At 40.0% G+C, this 21,169-nt stretch overlaps 1 protein-coding gene across 5 annotated transcripts in view; it reads left to right on the top strand.

Annotated features, from left to right (window-relative positions):
- LOC114468709 (neuronal-specific septin-3-like) overlaps window positions 1–20,390 on the top strand; it is a 42,067-nt gene extending 21,677 nt beyond the window's left edge. Inside the window, exons 1-11 of one of the 5 annotated variants that reach the window (XM_028455750.1) lie at window positions 3,277–3,284; window positions 4,360–4,412; window positions 7,980–8,339; window positions 12,433–12,561; window positions 14,097–14,178; window positions 15,406–15,543; window positions 16,323–16,440; window positions 17,165–17,260; window positions 18,112–18,208; window positions 18,587–18,638; window positions 18,942–20,390. In XM_028455750.1, the coding sequence (XP_028311551.1) occupies window positions 8,018–8,339; window positions 12,433–12,561; window positions 14,097–14,178; window positions 15,406–15,543; window positions 16,323–16,440; window positions 17,165–17,260; window positions 18,112–18,208; window positions 18,587–18,638; window positions 18,942–19,092 (1,185 nt within the window). In that variant the 5' untranslated portion in view covers window positions 3,277–3,284; window positions 4,360–4,412; window positions 7,980–8,017 and the 3' untranslated portion in view covers window positions 19,093–20,390. Of the gene's footprint in view, window positions 1–3,220; window positions 3,285–4,359; window positions 4,413–7,979; window positions 8,340–12,432; window positions 12,562–14,096; window positions 14,179–15,405; window positions 15,544–16,322; window positions 16,441–17,164; window positions 17,261–18,111; window positions 18,209–18,586; window positions 18,639–18,941 lie in introns of those variants that run through there. The other 4 variants (XM_028455748.1, XM_028455749.1, XM_028455751.1 and 1 more) reach the window with 4 other exon arrangements.
- The last annotated feature ends 779 nt before the right edge of the window (window positions 20,391–21,169 follow it).

Here is a 21,169-nt window from a genome sequence, read left to right as displayed (position 1 = left end):
TTCAATAAACTTTTTTTGCCCCATTTTTTTAAAAAGTCGTCCCCTGAGAGTTTTTCTTTTTTCAAAGGGGGGAGCAGCAGAAAAAGTTTGGGAACCACTGGTTTGATCATGGAAATTGAATCTTTAAAAAATGCATAATGCTTCATATTTTAGTCGACTATATCTTTAACAGATTTAGTTTACTAAAACTAGACTATAACTGAACTAGTCCTGATGACTAAATTTGAACTAAAACTAAGTTGCATTTTAGTCAAAAGGCTATGACTAAAATTAAAACAAAGTTTGCTCTTAAAATTAACACTGTTAATCTATTTGTTTGATGTATAATAAGTAAAATGTGTTTTTAAAAGATAGATAAACATCATTAAAGAATAAACCTTCACGTGTCAATAAGCCTTTCATGCACTTTCTTACTTATTTTGTAATTACTTAAATGAACAGAAGGAGGAGACAAACTTCCATTTACAGGTTTTTGGTCCCTTTGGAGCAGAAAGTTGTACAACTGTGAGCTGTTTGAATAATAAATGTTTTGCAGGTTATTATTAGCTGGGGGATGAATGTGTGTGGCTGCACGTGTTGGAGTTGTCTTTGGTTTTGTGCTCAAGGCCATACAGTACTGTACTTAAGTCCGCATAAACAGGAAGCTGTAAAGCTGAAGTAGCACTCTGAAGCTTTAGAGCCTGACTCATCTTTAATAAACCCTCTGTCTGAGTGAGTGGGTTACGTCCACTGTGTTCAAGACAAAGTGGCTCTGCTCTAAAACAGCAGTGACTGGCTGAAAAACACTTTCCAAAAATTTACATAAAAATGGAAAAACATGTATTTTATTGTTTTCCAGGGTCCCCACGGTCATGAAATTCCTGGAAAAGTTATGGAATTTGAAAAAAAACGATTTTCTAGGCTTGAAAAGTCATGGAATAATGAACTGTTTTGGAAATATAGCCTAATTTATTTAATGTTTAAAATCCAACCTTTGCTATTACTATGACACGTTAAGCAAGTCCCTTAACCCTAACACATCGCTTTGTATAAAAGTGTCTGCTTGTCGAAATTGTCATCTTATAATTAAACATGGTAACACTTAGTTGTTGTTTAATGTTACATTCAATAGCTGATGCATCGTTATTTGAAAAATATTGCAAAATGGGTGTCAAAGGAAATTGCGCCATGTACGATGCTATATGATAGATAAGTGATGGGTCTGCAACTTGCATTCCCTGTGAAACATTTTTGCTCCTAACCATGGCACACTGTCAGACCTCTGTTACATTAGTACGGACAGTCCGCGCTCTCTCCATTGTGGGCGGGGTCCGCCCGAGTATGTTTGAGCCTTAAGATGGGAGCATTAGATTGTCCAAAAGCTTTGAGGTTGGCCTTTAGTGGAGAGGAGGAGCTCAGCCCAACTTTGGAAAACAAATATTTTAGTTCGTCACTTTTTACTATTAATGTCCACAAGGTGTTTGAGGACATCCAAACACAGTATTATTAAAAACATTGTTTTATTCTATGCAGTCGACTTTGAGCAAAATTCATACTTCTTTAAAGGTAGGGTAGGCGATTTTCAAAAGCTAGCATGATTTTGATTGTAGCCTCCCTGATGGCTCCGCCTTTACCCCCTCGCCCCTCCCCCCGTGCTCCATCTCACTCACATGCATGCACAACAGCTGCTGCAGAAGAGTACCTCAGCTCATCCCTTGTATTGTGTAGAAACTTGGTTGTCTCAGGTCTCATTCAGCAGTAAGTAAACAGTAAACTTAACCATAATATATGTTAAAAACGTGACCAAAAACTGTTTTAACTCTGTCAGCGGTGACGCGTTTTCAGTGTGAGCTTGTGCATGCGAGGGGTCGAGAACGAGCAGGGAGACGTGATTGGTTAAAAAAAAGCGATTAATTTTTTTCCATTGGTTGAAGTTATTATAGGTTTACAGCTGCTACAGTTGATGGATTTTTTTTTTTGTTCCTTTTTCAGAGCACATAAGATCTTAATTTCTGTCAGGACATAAAGAAAATTTTAACCAAAAACTTAAAAAGTGTATCGGGAGGAAATCGCCTACCTTAGCTTTGAGAAGCTGTAAATGTTAGCGGGTGGTAGTGATATTCACCTGTATCTGATATCTCAGGTTAACAGGAGGCTGAAGGAACAGTAAAAGTCTCCGTGAATGGCGGCTCGGAGCCTCCCAGGTCAAAGGTTATCAGCTCGGAGTCTGTCTGTCTCCTCTGTCCTTAAAGGGACACCCAGCCCTTTAAATGCCTTTAAAGGTTCTAGATGTTTCCTTTGGGCAGCTCAGAGCTAGAACCTTCAAATAGTACCTCATGTTTAAGTACAATCTCACTACAGCAAGTGTGTGGCCACAGGTACACAATCGCCCGAGGAGGGAGATGAACTAAATGTAATGAGCACATCATCAGGTCGTTCCAAATCTAATAACATACTTCGACATGTTTCAGCGGAAGCTTCCACTCTTCTGGGAAGAGTCACCTGAAGCTGTTGTGTAACATATCTTACATATAGCTTCTATAGACAGCATAAGAAGCTTTCCATGTGCAAAAACAGACATTCCTGTCACAGTGTTTAGCCATCAACAAACACAGGGGAAATGAACTGTTGGAGTATTGCACTTGTATGTCGCAGAGCTTCAAAAGTTAAAATAAGAAGCAGGAAACCCACATTATCTACTCCACACTAGTGGTTTGTTTTTATTTTTATAGTCGTATAAAGGTCATACCCACAGTTAGTATGTTAGTAAGTCAGATAAAAGCATGGCTTTGTTTACAGCTCGCATTTATTTTATCTTTTTTCTTTCCACAAATATTTTGAAAAGGTTTATGTGAATGCAGTGTGAAAGACATTTCATATCAAAGATCCTCAGAGTTAAAGGAAACGTTCTCCTTTGCTCTAAGATGTCGTGATCCTTGACTCATTTTCTTCTCATTTATTAAACTTTTACAAATACATTTCTGATAACTTTATCATTGCCTGCTCTGTTTGTATTAGGTGAACGCTTGTTGCGTTCGCTGCAGGGAGCTGCTCCTTTTTATCTGTCGTTTTCAATCAGCTGGAGCTCAGTGTAAAGAACTAAAGAAATGTTTCCAAATATTTCTGACTTGAGCAGCTTTGCTCTGTTGGTGAGCAGCTTTCCAGTAAAATTACTGACATCACATCAGCTGAACAGCAGCCAAAAGACAAGGAAGTGTTTCCTCAGCACACATCAGGAAATGCATCATCCTCTGATACACACACACACACACACTGACAGCACACAGCCGTGGCTCGACAAGCAGGTACAGAGCTGTTGGTCCTGTTTTCTATCTTTCTAACTTACACTGTGTTTCTTTGTTCAATACTGAACCACTGGGTTTGATTTAAAGTTGAGGAAAACAACAGTGAAGGATTTACACTGAAGAATCAAAAATGTGATGACGTGTTTGTGGACAATGCTGAAATATTTTTACATTGTACAGTAATTCTTAGTTAACATTGAAATAAACTAACTATATACATTTTTTTCTTAATGGGTAACACTTGTCATAAATAAGATGTCATTAAGAATGTCCTTAAAGATATTGTGGATGATGTCATTTTGGCTTCAACTTGCGGGTGGATCATCCTAACTTTTGGTCCTCCTAATTGTCAAACATTCTGATGATATGTTTACGTAAGGCCGTCGTACGTGCTCGTGCCCGGTGCGCGTTGGGTCCTTTGAAAATTGATTTTCACTTATTGGTGGCAAGTCTGACATAGTGGGAAAAGTGCAAATCTTCTTTTGGAAGGTAAGCTTGTATGAGCGATGCCGACTCCAACTTGTAAAAAAGAGCTGTGCACGAGAAAAACCTCTGCAACACTTGTTCAGAGGTCGTTTCTTTTCTAAACTTCGGGAAAATCATCCAAAAGCGTACAAAATGACCAACGATTGGTTTTGTCATGACATCTTGTCATTAACCAGGGCAAAATACCCTACTAATTCTTACATTATGACCACGACAGTAACATGTCATAACAGACCTGATTATCAAACATTCATCCTCTGACCCACTCAGTGTCATCACAGAGCTTCATGGATGTGTCTGCGACGTGGTGACGTCCCTGGTGTGACAGCTCAGGCGCTGCAGGATAAATGCTCCTGACAGGCTCAGTCCTCCCAGTCCTCCTCCCCTCATGGATTAGTGGAAGCTCCTTGGCTCATTTGCATGTAAATGGCTCCTGGTGCAACAGGCCAAGGACTCCCCCCTCCTTCCCTCTCGCACTCTTTCTTTTATTTCCTCGCTCTCTTTCACTTCCCCTGAATTGGGGGTAACTCGGGGAGAGCAGCGGGCATCACTACGACCAGCACCAACTTTACGGCTGTGTTCCTCACAGATCAGCTCTGCTAACCTGGGACTCACACGGCTGCCATCTGTGCAGCAGAGCAGGTAGGTTTCATTAGGATCATATCTGTTGGTCTCCCCGTGTCCTGTGCTAACAATGAGAGCTCAGATGAAGAGTCCACTCTGTCCTCTGAATGGGGGTGGGGCCACTGTGAGGCCCCGTCGGCTTTCTCACCAACTGTTGAATCAAACTGACTAAGGCCTGGCCTGTGTATGTGATCGAGCTCCTCATTTCAACCTGTTTATTCCACAGCAATCAGGAGCACTAACAAAGTAATCCATGTTTTAACTGCTTTTCTCTTCAATAACAAGGCAACTTGTATTTGTAAATAAAGAAAAGCATTTCTAGAAATGTTTGTTAAAATGTTACAATCTGCTCTGTTTGCTGAGAGACTTGCATGCTTTGGATTTCCATCAGTTCTGCATTTTCTGTTTCGTGCAACGAACACACATTTATTGTGGAACAATTACACTTGTTACTGTATGAAAACTCGCCTTTAACAAGAAGTGTGTATCTGAGTCCAATCAACGGACATGGTTTGGGATTTTGAGGATGAATAAATAATGTGAGCACTTGATGGTGGAGCTTCTCTCACTGCTACAGAGCCTCAGTTTCACTCCAGAGGTGGACACTTTGCATGTTCTTGGCTTTTCCTACGGTCCAAACACGTGTGGCTTACCTTCATTGGAGTCGTAAAAGTGAACATGTGTGTGTGTGAGAACTTGCTTTTCTATACAAGGTTTAACAAACTCATTGGATTTTGTTAAAAACCACAAAGATGTTAGAATCAACAACACATAGACAGTTCAAACACGTCTTAGGTAGATTTGTGACTCACTGGACCGAATCACAGAGTGAGATTTGGTTCATCATGTGGTGTTCTCCTCAGGACTACCAGACAAAACGATTTAGTATCTAATGATGGAGCGCTTAATGTGACTGTGGATAGCATTGGTTGTAGGTTCACGTCCCGGTCTTTCTATAGTGGAGCTTAAAGGAACTTAGCTCAGATGCTTGTCTGGGTCCTCCAGCTAATTTTCACTGCCCAGGAACATATTTGTCAGACTGGAGGAGGTCCCACTGATCGTCTCCTAACTCTTACCTGGAGTTTGTTCCTGGTTATACCTAAGCTGAGGGACTACAGAGGAACAAAAGAGCAGTGCATGCTGGGTAAAGAGAAGAGCTTTAAATGACTTAGCAGCAGTTTGTCTGGAAATATCTCCATCACTGACATGTTTTCACTGAGTGAATGATCAAAGAAGAGCAAAGAAGGTCAGAAGGTGCTGCTCTGTGTGTGAGGAGCTGCAGTAGGCTCCATGGACACGTGGTCAGTCCAATCAGCTGCCACTGATCCAAACATTTAACCAATGATGGTGCGAGGGGCGTGTCCAGCTCTAGTTCTGTTTTAGAAGATGACGAGCTACTGCATCACAGTCAGTGACTCATTTATTTAACGTAGGAGTCAAAGCGTCATTTCAGAAGCTTCTGGACATTGTGTAGAGCAGCGATTTTGAGATGGTGGGTCGGGACCCAAACGTGGGTCACGGACCTGTACTGGATGGTTTGTGGATAGCTGGTCAAAAATAAATAAATACTTAAAGCTGATATATGGAGTTTCTGAGAAATCTATGTTTATGTATGATTCTTTTAAAATGTGAAAACATACCTAACTGGTCTTTTACTATGGTCTACTGCCGGTGGTCATTCATATACATTAATGTATATACAGTAAGTTCCTCCTTCACCCTATAGACCCCTATACAAATGGAAACGATCGCCGACTGTGCCCTGCCAATAGCCTTCCACTTCCTGTTTTTGAGACTGTCAATCAAAGTGAATGCGGAACTGTGCACGGAAGCAAGGCCGTGTCACAATAGCAAACAGGTAAATATGAGTTTGGTTCTTACCTGACCCATAGACCTATATCAATGCGACCTTGTTATGTTCCGTGATGCACGTGCAGAAAAGTAGAGGCGTGGCTTCTGGTAGATTGCAGAGTCGGGGAGGAAATGGAGCTGTTGGGGGGCGGGACATTGAGACGTCCTCTCAGAAACTCCGGATATCAGCTTTAATGTCTCTTATGTTGGTCTTTTATTTTGAAAGAAACTTTACTTTTGACAGGTATTCTGTGAAGTGTGTGTTTTTTAAACAGCTTTTTTTGAAAAATTAAGTTTGGTTGGTTGAATTATCAAAAAAAGTGGCCGTGGGTACCAGGGTGAGACCAGTTGAGAACCACTGGTGTAGAGCTTCTTCACTCTGTGACCACTGGCCACAAAGCTGAGTGATGGTGCTGGTTACCTTTAGCTGATCAGATTATGTGTGTGAGTGTCCGTCTGTGACTGACACACATAATCTACAATGTTTACAATGTGAGTGACATGTTTGCGCATTTCTGAACGCAATAAGCTCCAAATTCACACAAAGGCAGACACACGCAGAGTTGTCTGGCAGATTGTGACTGCTGTCCAATCCTCTTACCACACACACACACACACACACACACACACACACACACACACACACACACACACACACACACACACACACAGACACAGCTATGTGCACAAGCATTTATCCTTTAGGTTTCATTGGTGGAGGAATGAGTTAATCAGTATACGTATACCAACTTACCCATGTTATCCCTAACCATATGATCACACAGTAACTAATGCTAGTTTAAGTTTCTGAAGTGAGAAAAACCCTGAACAAGCAAACTGTGAATGTTAACCTGTATCACATGGTGTTATGCTAATCAATAGATTCCATATTATATGAGCGTGGTCTATATGAGTATATATGTAAGGGCGTTTATGAATCAGGTCGATCCTACCTATCACCAAATAATCGACATCAGCCACGGTTCCCTGCTGATTAATCGATCAGACTCTAATGTATACCTGATGTATGACCTTTTTTTTTTTAGATTCTGTCTCTGTTCTTTCTGTATTATAATCTGATACTTTAGAATCATCAGTTATAATTACTAAATGACAACACTGAAGAAGTCGCTCATTCATTGTTGACATTATTGATCCATGTTTACTGTTTGACATTTGAGATACTTTATCTTTGAATATTTATTTACATTGTATTTTGGAGATACAAGTTTTCCTTTTCTTATTGATCAGTGTCTTTATAGTCTGTATGTTGACAGTGTTACTTATTACAGTTCCTTATTTTAATTTAGTAGTGTTCTGCTTCTTTGTTTTAAATCATATTTCAGAAATAGAAGAGTTTGTCTTGATGTTTATATACTGTATATCAATATTCTTATTTTATATATCAGTTATCAATTTTTAGAGAAAAACAGTATCGGTATCTGCCCTAAAAATCCAATATTGATCGGGTTCTAATAATAATCGTATATTTGGGAAAATTCACTGTTCATTATTTCAACAGAAAATTAACTCAAAAATAGACTCAGAACAAATTCTGCTCTAACCAGAGATGTCACATGCAAGACCTGCATTTTGTTCATGACCAACTAAATATTAAGGCTTCATTGCCAATCAATATGTAGTATGTCTGTGTTTCCCTTCCGCTTTAAACCAATGAGGAAACTGTTTCCCTTCTGCTTTAAACCAATGAGTAAACTGTTTCCCTTCCAACAGAAGCAGCTGAAGAGAGAGAGAGAAAGCAGTTCTCACCAATGGAGGAGAAGGACGAGAAGGAGAGAATGATAATAGGAGGGGAAGAAGACGACGAGTGCATCATCAAAGAACAGGAAATCATCCCAACATTTGAGGACGAAAAGGAGGAGAGCTGTGTGCGGGCGGAGCAGGAAAAGGAAACAGGAAGTGAGGTGGAAAACCTGAGGAAGGAGCTGGAGCTCTACCCGTCGGTGCCTGGCCTGCAGATGAACTTTGTGGGAGGGGCCGACCTCTTTGGTTATGTGGGTATCGAGGCCGTGCTGGACCAGATGAGGATGAAGACTATGAAGGCTGGCTTTGAGTTCAACATCATGGTGGTTGGTGCGTCGCGCACACTCAAACACAACACAGAGTGAGAGGAAGCATTTTCTCGAGTCCCTTTGAGCATATTGTTGAGTAACATACACACACACCTAATGCATGTCTGTATAAGAGTAGTTCCTCCATCTTTTTATGCTTGTTTTCTGCTTCAATGGCACTTTGTGACGGCTCTACACTACCGGACACACTGACAGGCAGGGGGCGCTGTATAGAAGATGGTTGTCTGGGCCAAACCAATTCAATTCAATTCAACTTAATTTGTATAGCGCAAATTACAACAAAGTCATTTTCAATGCGCTTATCAAAATATAAAATTCATAATGAGAAAAAACCCATCAACAACCATATGAACAAGCATTTAGCAACAGTGGGAAGAAACAACTCCCTTTTAACAGGAAGAAATCTACAGCAGAACCAGGTTCAGAGGTGGCAGCCATCTGCTGCGACTGGTTGTGGGTTAGTGGACAGAAGGACAAACAGGACAGGATAGAGAGATTGAACATCAGAGTGTCCCAGACTAGTTGAGCCGTGAACCACAGATCAGGAACTGTCAACTCCAGCTTCACGACACCTGAAACAGAAAAAAGAGAGAAGGGTGAGGAGAAGGCACTGACTACATAAAAATATGATACAGGAATACAGTGGAATGAGAATGAATATGGGGTGGACATCAGTGTAAATGGTGTGTGATCAGAGCAGTGTAATGGGTATAGAACGCAGTGCAGAAGTGGGGGATCAGCTACAACCTGGCACAACTGTGTCTTTTTGGACATTGCAAATTGCAACCCATTAGAGCTGTGTGTAGAAAGAGGATTGTGTTTGAATATAATGTTGGTGTTCTACTATATAATCTTAGTTTTAAGTTCCTATTTTTAGGTTTAGGGCTTTGTTCCCAGTGGTTAGGTTAACGCTATCATACGGTATACGCTTTATCAAATAAGTAGGTTTTGAGTTTAGCCTTAAAGGTGGAGAGGGTAGCAGCCTCCCATACTAAGACTGGGAGCTGGTTCCAAAGGTGAGGAGCCTGGTAGCTGAACCCTCTTCCACCTGTTCTACTTCTAGACACTTTAGGAACTTCCAGAATACCAGCAAACAGAGAGCAAAATGTTCTGCCTGGACGATAAGTCACTAACAGTCCCATATCAGCAAAATACTAAATAACAACACAATGTTTGTTTGAATCCATGAGCTCAGTTTAACAAAGCACAAACCAGAGCAATACAAAAGTAATCGCAGCCCTCGATCGTGGCATGAAAGTGCTTCAGTTTTGATCAAATTAAATGAAATTACAGGTCATGACCAAAGTTATAATAGTTTTAGATTTTTCCCATTAGTTTTAGTTCTTATTTTGTTTTGATGTTTTTCGTTTTGACGTTTGTTTTTAACGTTAGTTAGTTTGTATTAGTTTTTAGAACAGCTTTACATGTTTTGAAATTGCTTAATTTTAGTTTAGTTTTTATTGTTTTTTTTTTTTGTTTCCTTTTCTGTAAATTGTGGTATTCGTCAGGTGCAATTCTAAAATCGTCAGAACATACAGAAAAGAAAATATACAATTTTATAAGATTTATTGAACAGACTGATAAACAGCTTCCCACAAATAAATTCAAACAGTCCACACATATCAACCTTAAGTCCAACATGTGTGACACACTGCACTGAGGTTAGTGTATAAATCACCAGCATTCACTACAAGGAATGCAAATACATTGAGTCACTCATCCATCCATCCATCCATTCATCCTTCCATCTGCTGGTGTCTATCTCCAACTGTCATTGGGCGATGGGTGGGGCTACTCCCTGGACAGGGCCCCAGTCCATCGCACATGACTCAGTCATATTCAAAGAAATCCCAAATATGACTCTGATGCTTTTTCTAATTTTAGTCGTAGCCATTACACGAGTGGACACAGAATGTCAACACGTGACGTCACTGACCATGAAGTTCAGTACAGTAAATGGATCAACCTCACAAGATTATCAATAAAATACATTTACAAAAACTAAAACTAACTACATCATGGCTATCATTTAATTTAAATATAAAACACATTATACAGTTTCAGTAGTTATTGTTTAAAAACAAAACAAAAAGAACACAAATTTTTATTTTATTTTCAGTTATTGAAAATGTTTTTTTTTTTACTTTAGATTTAGATTTTTTTGTTGGTTTTAGTTAACACTGAGCACCTTGGTAGTGACTGCATCCACGTTTAAGCAGTGAGAGACACTGCCATGGGAGAACATGCAAACTTCACACATGTTATACATGTGGCTTTGCAAAGTGCCAGCAGAGGATGGAAAGTTCTCCTTCTCTGATGGCAGTTTTGTCTTAATATTTCAGCGTCATGGTGTTTGAACATCTGGTCTGGTCTTCCATACCTGCTTATCCTGTACAGGGATGCTTATCCCAACAGACAGAGGGCGTAAGGCTTGTATGAAGCAAAGCTCACAGTAACAAAGTGCTCCAGGCTTTCTTACAGCACTGTTATTGTTGTCTCTGTCGAGCTGCAGCAGACGTTCCCTCTGTCCCTCAGAGAAGATGAGCCTGTCCCTCATACTGAAAGAGGAAATGCTTTGAATGGATAAGCGGATGTGAAAGCTTCCTTTTCAGTTTAAATGTCATTCAGAGTGTGATGACAGAAATAACATTAGTGATAAATAATAGAATAGAATGCTTCTAATTTTGCTGTACCTTATGTCTAAATGAAAATAAAAGACAATTCTTGTGGTGCAAGATACAGAGAAAATTAAAAGATATATAGATAAGTGTATTTACTAGAAGAGCCACTAAGATGATAAATAAATATATTGCACAATTACAAATTGTCTGAATTGACTGAACACCTTTTATGTGTCCAGTAACCATATTGCACTGGGATAGAACGTGTTGTTGAATCTGGTGGTACGGGCCTGGATAGATAGGGTAACAAAGAGAACAGCATGTGTCCTGGATGTGAAGTGTCAGAGGTGATGCTTCTGGCCCTGAACTGACATCTGTTGGAAGAAATGTCTGACAGAGAGGGCAGCTGTGCTCCTATGATGTCCTGTGCTGACTTCCTAGCTCTTTCCAGGGCCTTTTTGTTAGCATGAGAGCTGCTGCTATGCCACACCAGGATGTCATAGATGAGGGTGCTCTCTACAGAACATCTGTAGAAGGACAGCAGTAGTTCCTGGGACAGGTTGACCTTAGAAAAAGTACAGACGCTGTTGTGCCTTTTACACAATGGAATGGGTGTTGGTGCCCCATGTAAGAACGTGAGAGATGTATGTTCCCAAGAATTTAAAGTCACTGACCCTCTCTACAGTGTCCCCTCCCCTCAGATGAGAAGATTGGGGGGTCCTCCTTCTTCCTCCTGAAGTCCAGCACCAAATCCTTTGTTTTCGAGGAGTTGAGGGCCATGTTGTTGAAGGAGCACCAAGTAGTGAGGTTCAGGACCTCCTCTCTGTAGGCCATCTCATCGTTGTTGTGGATCATCAGTAGATTTGACCAAAGTGTTGCTGTGGTGGATTGGTGCACATGTTTTAACTCAATGTCTTTGAACTTGAGGTAACGCCACCATTTTCTCCCTCATACTCACATTAATTTTCTGACTGAACTTCATTCTTTGAGTTTGAACAGATTTTCATCCACATCACAGAATCACATGGTGCAGTGGGAGACTTTAGAGTCGTGAAAAACTGTTTCGTATTTGTAGATTGGAGCAGAACAACATGTGGAACAGCCATAGTCTGATCTATGTTTTATATATAACTTTATACTACTGGTAACTAATCTAATCACTGGTCACAACTTGTTTCCCTAATAACTATTGGTGTGAGTCATTCGAAACATGAAGTATAAAGAGTTTTTCTCACTTCTTCATGTCTGAAGAACAGAAAACTCATCTGACTAAAATCTCATCTTTTCTGAATTGTTATATTGTTTATCATCTCTGCACATATGTATAAATGACCAATTTACTCTGAAATGATTTAGTTTCTTTAGATACAGAAAAGGTTAGTTCATAAAAGCTGCAGCAGATCTTTTGGACATTCTTTAGCTTGTTTTGGTAAAATGCTGATTTGATTTGAACTGCATTTCCTTTTTCTTCAGGTCAAAGTGGTTTGGGGAAGTCGACACTGGTCAACACTCTGTTTAAATCCAAAATCAGCCGTAAATCCTGCACGCCCAACTACGAGGAGAAGATCTGCAAAACAGTGAAGCTGCACGCGGTCAGCCACGGTGAGTGCACGGACACGTGCGCTTGAAGACAAGGAAGACACAGTTTACACTACAGCACCTTTAACAGGCTTCCTTCATCACATCAGTGCAGCTTATAATGTCCCCTAATGGACCTCTGCGAGCCGCTCAGAACAAGACTGACCCTGAGCCAAAAATAACAGGAACTATGCATGGGAAAAAGGCTTATGACTAATGACTGGTACAAACCAGGAACCACAATGTTTTCTTTTGAAATGTTGAAACAGAAAATGAAAAAAACCCCAGATATCAGCACTTTTTTGTTCCACTTTAATTCTCAGTGCTAATGAAGCAAAACCATTGATAATGGGATGAGCCGCAAAGTGTCTATGTAAGCTTTGATTAGTGAGTACAGATCTAAGAGTACCACAGTTGTAGAAACAAAGATTCAGTTAAGTGACGTGTCAAACTCGAGGCCCGGGGACCAAACCTGGTCCTTTAGAGCAGGGGTTCTCATCTGGTCTCATCGTGGGACCCACATTTTTCCATGGTCATTAAATCACGACCCATTTATTTATTTATTTTAGAATTCAACCAATTAAATTTAGTTTTTCAAAAATAGCCGTTGAAAACATACACACATATATATATATAATATTTTTTTAAACATAAATCTATATTTTTTCCTTGCAACATGCATTTTACAGCATGCTTGTCAAAAGAAATGTGTCTTTTAACATAAAAGACAAGTCCAACATGAGAGACATTAAGTATTTGTTAACTTTTGACCAGCTGTCCACGACCCAACCAGTACAGGTCTGTGACCTACTTTTGGGTCCCGACCCACCAGTTGAGAATTGCTGCTTTAGAGGATCCAATGTGTCCTACAGGGGGATTAAAAATGACAGAAAAAAACATGAATCATTGAGTAAATCACCAACTAATCTCGTCCCTCCAAATACATAAAGTCAATTAAACTCCACATTATTTGCAGGATTCTGTTTTCTATTGATTATATCACATGGTGGAAGTCAGTTTTAATCTCACATTACAAAACTGTTGCATGGAGTGCTGCATGGGTTTCTTGTGTTAGGAAGTTGCTTGAAAAAATGTGTATTTAATCATAAAAACATGCCAACATGTTTCAGCCTAACAGGCCTTCATCAGAGCTCTGATGCCCTGATGAAGGCTTGCTGGGCTTTGTTCAAAGAACTCTGAATATTTCCAAAATACTAGCACAAATATTCCCACATGATTCCCCAGAAAATGACATAGAAATTAATCACAAAATAATTTAATTTAGAATTACAGATTCTGCAAAAACTGATAATCTGCTGCTTGGATGATGTCAGTGTCTTACATACTGTTTACTTTATAATAACTTCATAGTTTATAAAGCCTTTCTGTTTAAAGCAATATTGGTCTGTGGGTTTAAATCATAGCTTCTGTCCTGCTGTGATCATCAAACATTGTCTCTTCTTTGGAAACCAATAGTTTTCATGTTTGCATGTTGGTTCTCCTTTCTGCTGTGACATCATCTGTGGTCTGTTATTACAAGCTCCCTTTTCTCGTTACAGTGATTGAAGAAAAGGGCGTGAAGATGAAGCTGACGGTAGTTGACACTCCAGGATTTGGAGATCAGATCAACAATGAGAACTGGTACGTGTCAGTTTATTTTGGATCAGAGACCATTCGGATTAAAAGATTATAATAGCAATTAAAAACACAACACAGTGAGAGATATTCATCTCTGTCTGAAGCTCAGTAAAACCTCTCCTTAACGTTACATCTACTGCAGGACTGTGAACCTCCAGGACCTGCTGTTACCTGTTGTATTTCACACAACTTACTTCATTATCTCAGAGAAAACTAAAGGAAGTTTTCTCTTAAAGGGAAAACTTTAAGAGAAAGCACCCATTAGTGCGCTGATAAACTAATCATTAAGGGCTCTATTCTCCCGTCTGGACTTAAGCACTTTTTTTGCGCTCCTGCAGTTACGCACTTCTCTCCTACTCGTATTCGCCGGTCCAGGTTCCTGACACGCCCACCGTGCGTAAGTAAAGCAAAACCGCATAGTATGTCAATGAAGGCGGGCTGAAGGAAAGGAGGCGGTTATGTCATTTTTTTTTGGGCTGTCTAGAAATCACGGAACATGGAGTTTTCCTAACGCTTGTAAATGTAAATGAAATCCGAGAAAACGATAAAGTTCACTTTTAATTTGAAATACCTTCATTGATAAACAATGTAACAGGTTGATTTGATCCGATCATTGATCAGATTATTGCAGTGTGACTGAGGATTGGCCGCATTCTTCTGTCTGAGTCACAGTTAAAATCTCTCTCCTTCATCATCATCATCATCGCTGTAAAGCGTGACCGAGTTAGATGCGCTGGAGATATGAGGAAATAACGCAGCCGCAGAGCGTCCTGCTTTAATACAGAGAGATGTTTACATTGAAACAACTATTGGCTTCTATAATACGCAGTTTTAAATATAAAATGTTTAAAGCAACCTGAGCTGAGCCTCATTGATACATGTGGGAACAGTTTGTGTTCCATCCTCATCCATATATGACAGTTTGTTTCATTCTGTAGTGGATCAAACTGTGACTTTACGTTGGACATAGTATGAAAACATGTCCCACATTGTGCATAAAGTCATGGAGGAATAGAAAGTCTAGATGTTTGTGTTGAATTATGCTAAGTGCGTCCTCTGATACTGATCACATGAATGTTTTTCTATGTCTGTGCAGACATGAATCAAATGTATCTGTAGTAAAGACCATATCATTCAAGCTGATGTTTGGTTCTGTGTCTGAGTTCAGCCTTTTCTTCCTTGAGTTTTCACTCACATTGTGTTTCTGATCGATGGGTGGCTCGTCTGCAGCTGGGAACCCATAGTGAAATACATCAATGAGCAGTATGAGAAGTTCTTGAGAGAAGAGCTCAATGTGAATCGTAAGAGAAGAATCCCAGACAGCAGAGTGCACTGCTGCATCTACTTCCTCCCTGCCACCGGACACAGGTCAGAGCCTTAGTGCACGCTCTCAGTGCACGTGTGTTACAAAGTCCAGTAGTGTTGGTGTGATGGTCAGAGCAAAGGATTTGTGACTAAAGGGTTAAAATCTGAACAAAAAGACAGTGTTGATATGAAATGATAACCATACAGTAGGACACGATGGTGTACACCACCTGGAGGAAATGTGAAATCTGGATGTAATTTTGATGAAACTATATATTATATCGGCTAGTTGAGGAACCAACTTGATATAAAACATTTGGTCAATTTTGAACCGAAATATATGAATTTTTTAAATTTCACTAATGATAACAGAATGTGAAACTGACTCTACGGAATAAAATCACCTTTACACATCACACATATAAATAACACTTCTTATATGTACATCATAACATGTACTTCAAGTTAAATATATGCATAATAAACGCATTAGCTTAGCGGTTAGCCTTAAGCTAGTTTATTTTGTACTGTGTTAACATCATCAACACACACAGAATAGACATTTGAAGTTAGTCCAAACAGGAAATGTCCCGTATTGAAAGGTTAGGTCAGAAAATTCAAACAACTGTTCTTTTTCACCACTAGTCAGCGCTGTACCATATCGATTAACAAACCAATACTGATGTTCATTGATGATACATTTTATGTCAAATATTGGTCGATCATCTCAACTAATCAATATATCTTGACATTTTAACAATGAGATTATCTGACTAAACCAACCAGAGGATCATTGTCTATCAAAGGAGGATGTTTTCCATGATGTTTGTTTGTCTCTTCAGGTTACGACCCATAGATGTTGAGTTCATGAAGAGGTTGGGAAAGATGGTGAGCATCGTACCTGTCATCGCTAAAGCCGACACACTCACTGTGGAAGAGAGGCAGGAGTTCAAAGAGCAGGTGAGCAAACGGCTTTCCATTGGAGCATCCCATAATACTCATACATTAACCATCTCTGTCTACGTTGACTTAGTGAGAAGAATCAGTTCTAGTTTGTGGTTTCATAAACAGTTTTACTGTTAAAAGTGTGACCTGATTGTTTGCGTCATGTTACAGTTACTGCAGTCTGTAAATGTCCTACAGGGGGCGTGTTTTTCCTGTGTGTGTGTGTGTGTGTGTGTGTGTGTGTGTGTGTGTGTGTGTGTGTGTGTGTGTGTGTGTGTGTGTGTGTGTGTGTGTGTGTGTGTGTGTGTGTGTGTGTGTGTGTGTGTGTGTGTGTGTGTGTGTGTGTGTGTGTGTGTGTGTGTGTGTGTGTGTGTGTGTGTGTGTGTGTGTTTCCTGTGATGGACATGCAGATTTGTTCAAAATGTACAAATGTTTTCTTGTGACTTTGATTTCTGATTGACAAATGGATAAATATGATGTCATTTATAAAGTGTTTTTGCAAAGCTGCTTCATGTTGATTCAGTGAAAACAATAACTTTTAATTTGACCATTAAATAATTGTTATTATTTGCTGCAGTGAGTGAACAGAAAGTCAGTTTTGGTTGATCAGATCCTTTGATGAGCTGGTGTCTCTCTGTCTTCTCCGATGATACGTATTACAAACGGAGCCTAACTGTGGTTGGAGTAACAGGAAGTCATTTTGGAAGCATTTCCAACTGATTTGAATATTTCTCTGCAGATAAGGAAAGATCTGGACGCCAATGGAATCTGTGTTTACCCCCAGGAAGAGTTTGATGAGGACCCAGACGAGCGCCTCCTCAACCACAGGATCAGGGTAACCGTGTACTCCTGCGCCCCCTACAGGGCGTTTTATTAGATCAGTTCATGCATCGCCACTGGTTAGCATCAGCTTTAAAGAATAGAGATCATTACAATCCTTAGTCCAATTAATATCCAGGTAAATGTGGCCTCTACAGGTCTTAATCCCAGTATGTTAAATGGTTTCTGTGTTAAATCAAGATATTACACAGATTTTACCTAAACTCAGCACAAAAAGGAAGAAAATGTGTCTTTGGTAGATCCTCACTTTGCTTAGTTTTTAGTAATACATCTGTAACACATCTGTAAAAGGGGCAGCACAGCTGAGTCTGTGGGTTGCACACATGAAAAACATCTCTTCTCTGCCACTGACAAACACAAACAAATGTCCTCGCTGTTTATTTGTGCCGACTCAGCAAAGCCGTTCTAACAACACAAGGATCATGCTGGTGTTATGCCTTAAAACAAGGAGAATTGGATGGATTCAAATAGAAAAACTCAAAGTGAATGGACGTAGTGAGTCTGTGTACTGGGCCCTGGACTGAGACAGGGACCTCGTCACAGATTTACAGCAGAGCTTTAAAGCTTTGAAAGGATTCAAACTACATCAACTTTCTTTTCATGAGAGCAATGTCATCATCTGTGGGAGAAGTTAAAGTGTCTCTCTGTAAACCTCAGTCTCTGTGAGTCAGTGCTTATCTAAAATGTGAAACAAACTTCCAGTCAGTGGGATTAGTTTGACTACTGGTTCGAAAACAAGCTCAACATGTAGTAAGCAGCTTCAAAGTAACTCCACTGAAGACTTGTTTGAGTGTTGCACATGGTGTTGAAGGTGTGAGATGATAGATGATGTTCTACTCTGTGCAGGAAAGCATTCCCTTTGCTGTGGTGGGAACTGACCAGGAGCACCAGGTGAACGGGAACAAAGTGCTGGGCCGTAAAACCAAGTGGGGAATCATTGAAGGCAGGTTCACCCTCTCACACTCACTGGATCAGCAGCAGCTGGTTGTGTCAAAGCAGAGATGATGGATGTTCTTCTGATAAAGGAACTGTTGGAGCAGAGCGAGAGGCTTTGATTATTAACACATCTGCAGCAGCTGTGTGATGCTCTGTTAGTAATGCAACAACACATCGTCAGTGGGTAACAGCATGTTAGAGCAGAGACGCTTTACATCTCAGTCAACTTTGAGTCTCTCCCTTCCTATAAGTCTTAATGTATATTCTGTGCACTTCCATATATAACCACACACTGCCACGGCTCCTCCCACTCTAACCATGTATGTCCACGCTAATCACTGTGTGTATTTACCATTAATATGTTGTCAATGTGTTTCTTTCCCAGTTGAAAATGTGGCACATTGTGAGTTTGCCAACCTCAGAGATCTACTGATCAGGTTAGTGTTACATTACCTGTGTTTATGGATTGATGAGCTGATGAATGGATGGATGTACTGATTGGTTGAGCGATGGACTGATAGATGAATGGATGGATGAACTGATTCATGGATGGAGTAATTGACGGATGGATGGATGGATGGATTGATGGGTAGCACGATGGACGGATGGATGGAGGAACTAATGGATGGATGGACTGATAAGTTACATGATGAACTGATGGATGGATGGATTTTTATGAAAAGTGCAGCAGTATAAATAAACGGTGCAGGGTAAAGTTGCTGAATGTTTTCATGCTTCAGGTCACACCTGCAGGACCTTAAAGACGTGACACACAACATCCTGTATGAAAACTATCGCGTACGGCGACTCAACGAGAGCAACATCACCTTTAGTGAACTGGAACTGTCCTCCTGGCCCACGGAGAACGGGACGGACAAAAGTCAGCTGTGATGGACGGAGGACGACACGGCGTCAGTCTTTTTCTTATTCTTTCTTTTCAATCCATGAGGCTGTTCTTCATCACGTTATCAATGAGTGACATTTACAAACATCCAAAGTGGAAATGTTTTAACAATAGTCAGACTTTAGGCCGTCAGACCCTCCCTGCCCTTCTCTGTGTATGTGTGTGTACACTGTGTGTCAGTGTTTGTGTGTCCACTGGTCGTTTGGTTTCCCTGGTGTCTGTGGGAGAACTGGAGCACAGCAGAGGAATGAAGTCACTTGAATGTTGGCTAATGTGTGTACGGTAACATGGCTAATGTGATCACTCAATGAAACCATGATCCACTCTGATGATTCAGGCCTTCATCAGTCACATGATCATTACGTCACAGCTGATTGGTCCCTGACTGTGGCGGGATAAGTCGGTTTAATATCAGTGATGGTGTGTAGTGTCACTGCTGATACAGGAAGGCTTTAACACGCCTGTAATGCAATAACGAGGATTCATTTACAATCTGAATAATAACACGTTATAGATCAACATTTTGAAGTTCCTTTCACGTCTGCTACACTCACTTTGTAAGAGTCACATTACACGTTTCCACCTGTGTTTTAGGCTGAAAGTGTCAAATGTTGCAGCTACAAAATAGTAAGTGTTAATGAAAGCTGTGATGAGCCTGTATGGACGAGAGCAGGAGCTGTTGTGTTTTTATCCATGTGTGTCTCAGAACCATCATCCCAGCTCAGCGGTGTGTGTCAGTGTGTGTTTGTGTGTGTGTGTACCTTCCAGGTGACATCACGTCTGTCCGACATGTTTATTCCAACATTGAAGCTCCATCGGTGTGAGCTAAACGAACTGCTTAGCTCCTCCCCTCTCTCCCTGTCGTCTCAGTAAGCTGTGTGCTGATTGGACGCTGTTGCAGACTGAAGTCCATCATCTGCCTTCACTTGAAGCTCATGTTGGAGGATCCAAAGTTTTCTGCTTGTTCTGGATTATGAAAGTCTTTGTGTGTTTTTTTATGATTCTTTCTGACATTCTTTTGTAATCGTGATTCTGATCAGTGAAAGCTGAACCAGGCTGTATGTAAGGATTGAATGACATTTCAACGTTGTAGCTTTTCTCCATGTTTGCTAGTCCTCGCTGTGATGGATGTGAAGTGTTGGGCTAAGTCTGTGTTTGATGCTTTTTTAAAACAAGCAGTCTTTATTAAAGTGCCAAAACAACACACAACTCTCACAGTCTGCATTTCTGTCTCTTCAATAACTTAAACTCCTACTTTATCATCAATCGATGAGGTGGATAAGAAAGCCCCGCCTCTACTGGACATGTCGAATACGAGCGCTTTTTATTGTACTTTTTGTGTCACATCACTGTACAGCCAAGATTATTATTGAAAACAAATCTTAATGCATTAAAATAGTTTTGTAGGAATTTCACTTGAAGAAAGCTGCAATATAACTAAATACTGTCATTTCTTTAAGTTAGCGTTACACAGAATCAGCCTGGTTCTGCGGATTTAATCAACTTTATTAAGTTCAACCTAAAAATAAAAAAGCAGCATGTAATCATATTGTAGAAAAACATGACCATCTAATATATTACACAAACTGTTTCCTGTTTACTAGTTGTGTTATTTAGTAAAACTAATGACTTCTATTTTTACTACTGTAATAACACAATTATAGCTTTATTATTAAGGGTGAATCATTTGATTTCTATTTGCAAAGAGGTTTTTTTTAATAATATGTATAAACCCGATTTATTTGAAGCACATTTATTATTCACTGCTCTGAAGTTTGTCTATTTGTTTGAATGTTTCCATGTCCATGAGCTGCACAGCAACATTTGACCACTAGATGGCAGAAAAGGTGTTTTATCGCCAGTTGAGTAAACTCCTCCCACCTTCTGCCTTTCCAATTCTTTTTTTTTAATTTTTTTTTTTATTTATTGTACGAAATGAAATTACATTTTAAGAATTGTGGTTGAATGAATTTAATAAAAGAACACCAACAGAAAGTTGGAGCAGATGTTCCCAACCTTTTTTGGGTTGCGGAGCGACCCCAGACACATTTTTTGTCTATAGTT

The sequence above is a fragment of the Gouania willdenowi genome, chromosome 8 (assembly GCF_900634775.1).
Source record: "Gouania willdenowi chromosome 8, fGouWil2.1, whole genome shotgun sequence".
NCBI lineage: Eukaryota > Metazoa > Chordata > Actinopteri > Blenniiformes > Gobiesocidae > Gouania > Gouania willdenowi.
The sequence above is the reverse complement of the archived record's forward strand: the minus strand, read 5'-3'. Positions and strand labels throughout refer to the sequence as shown.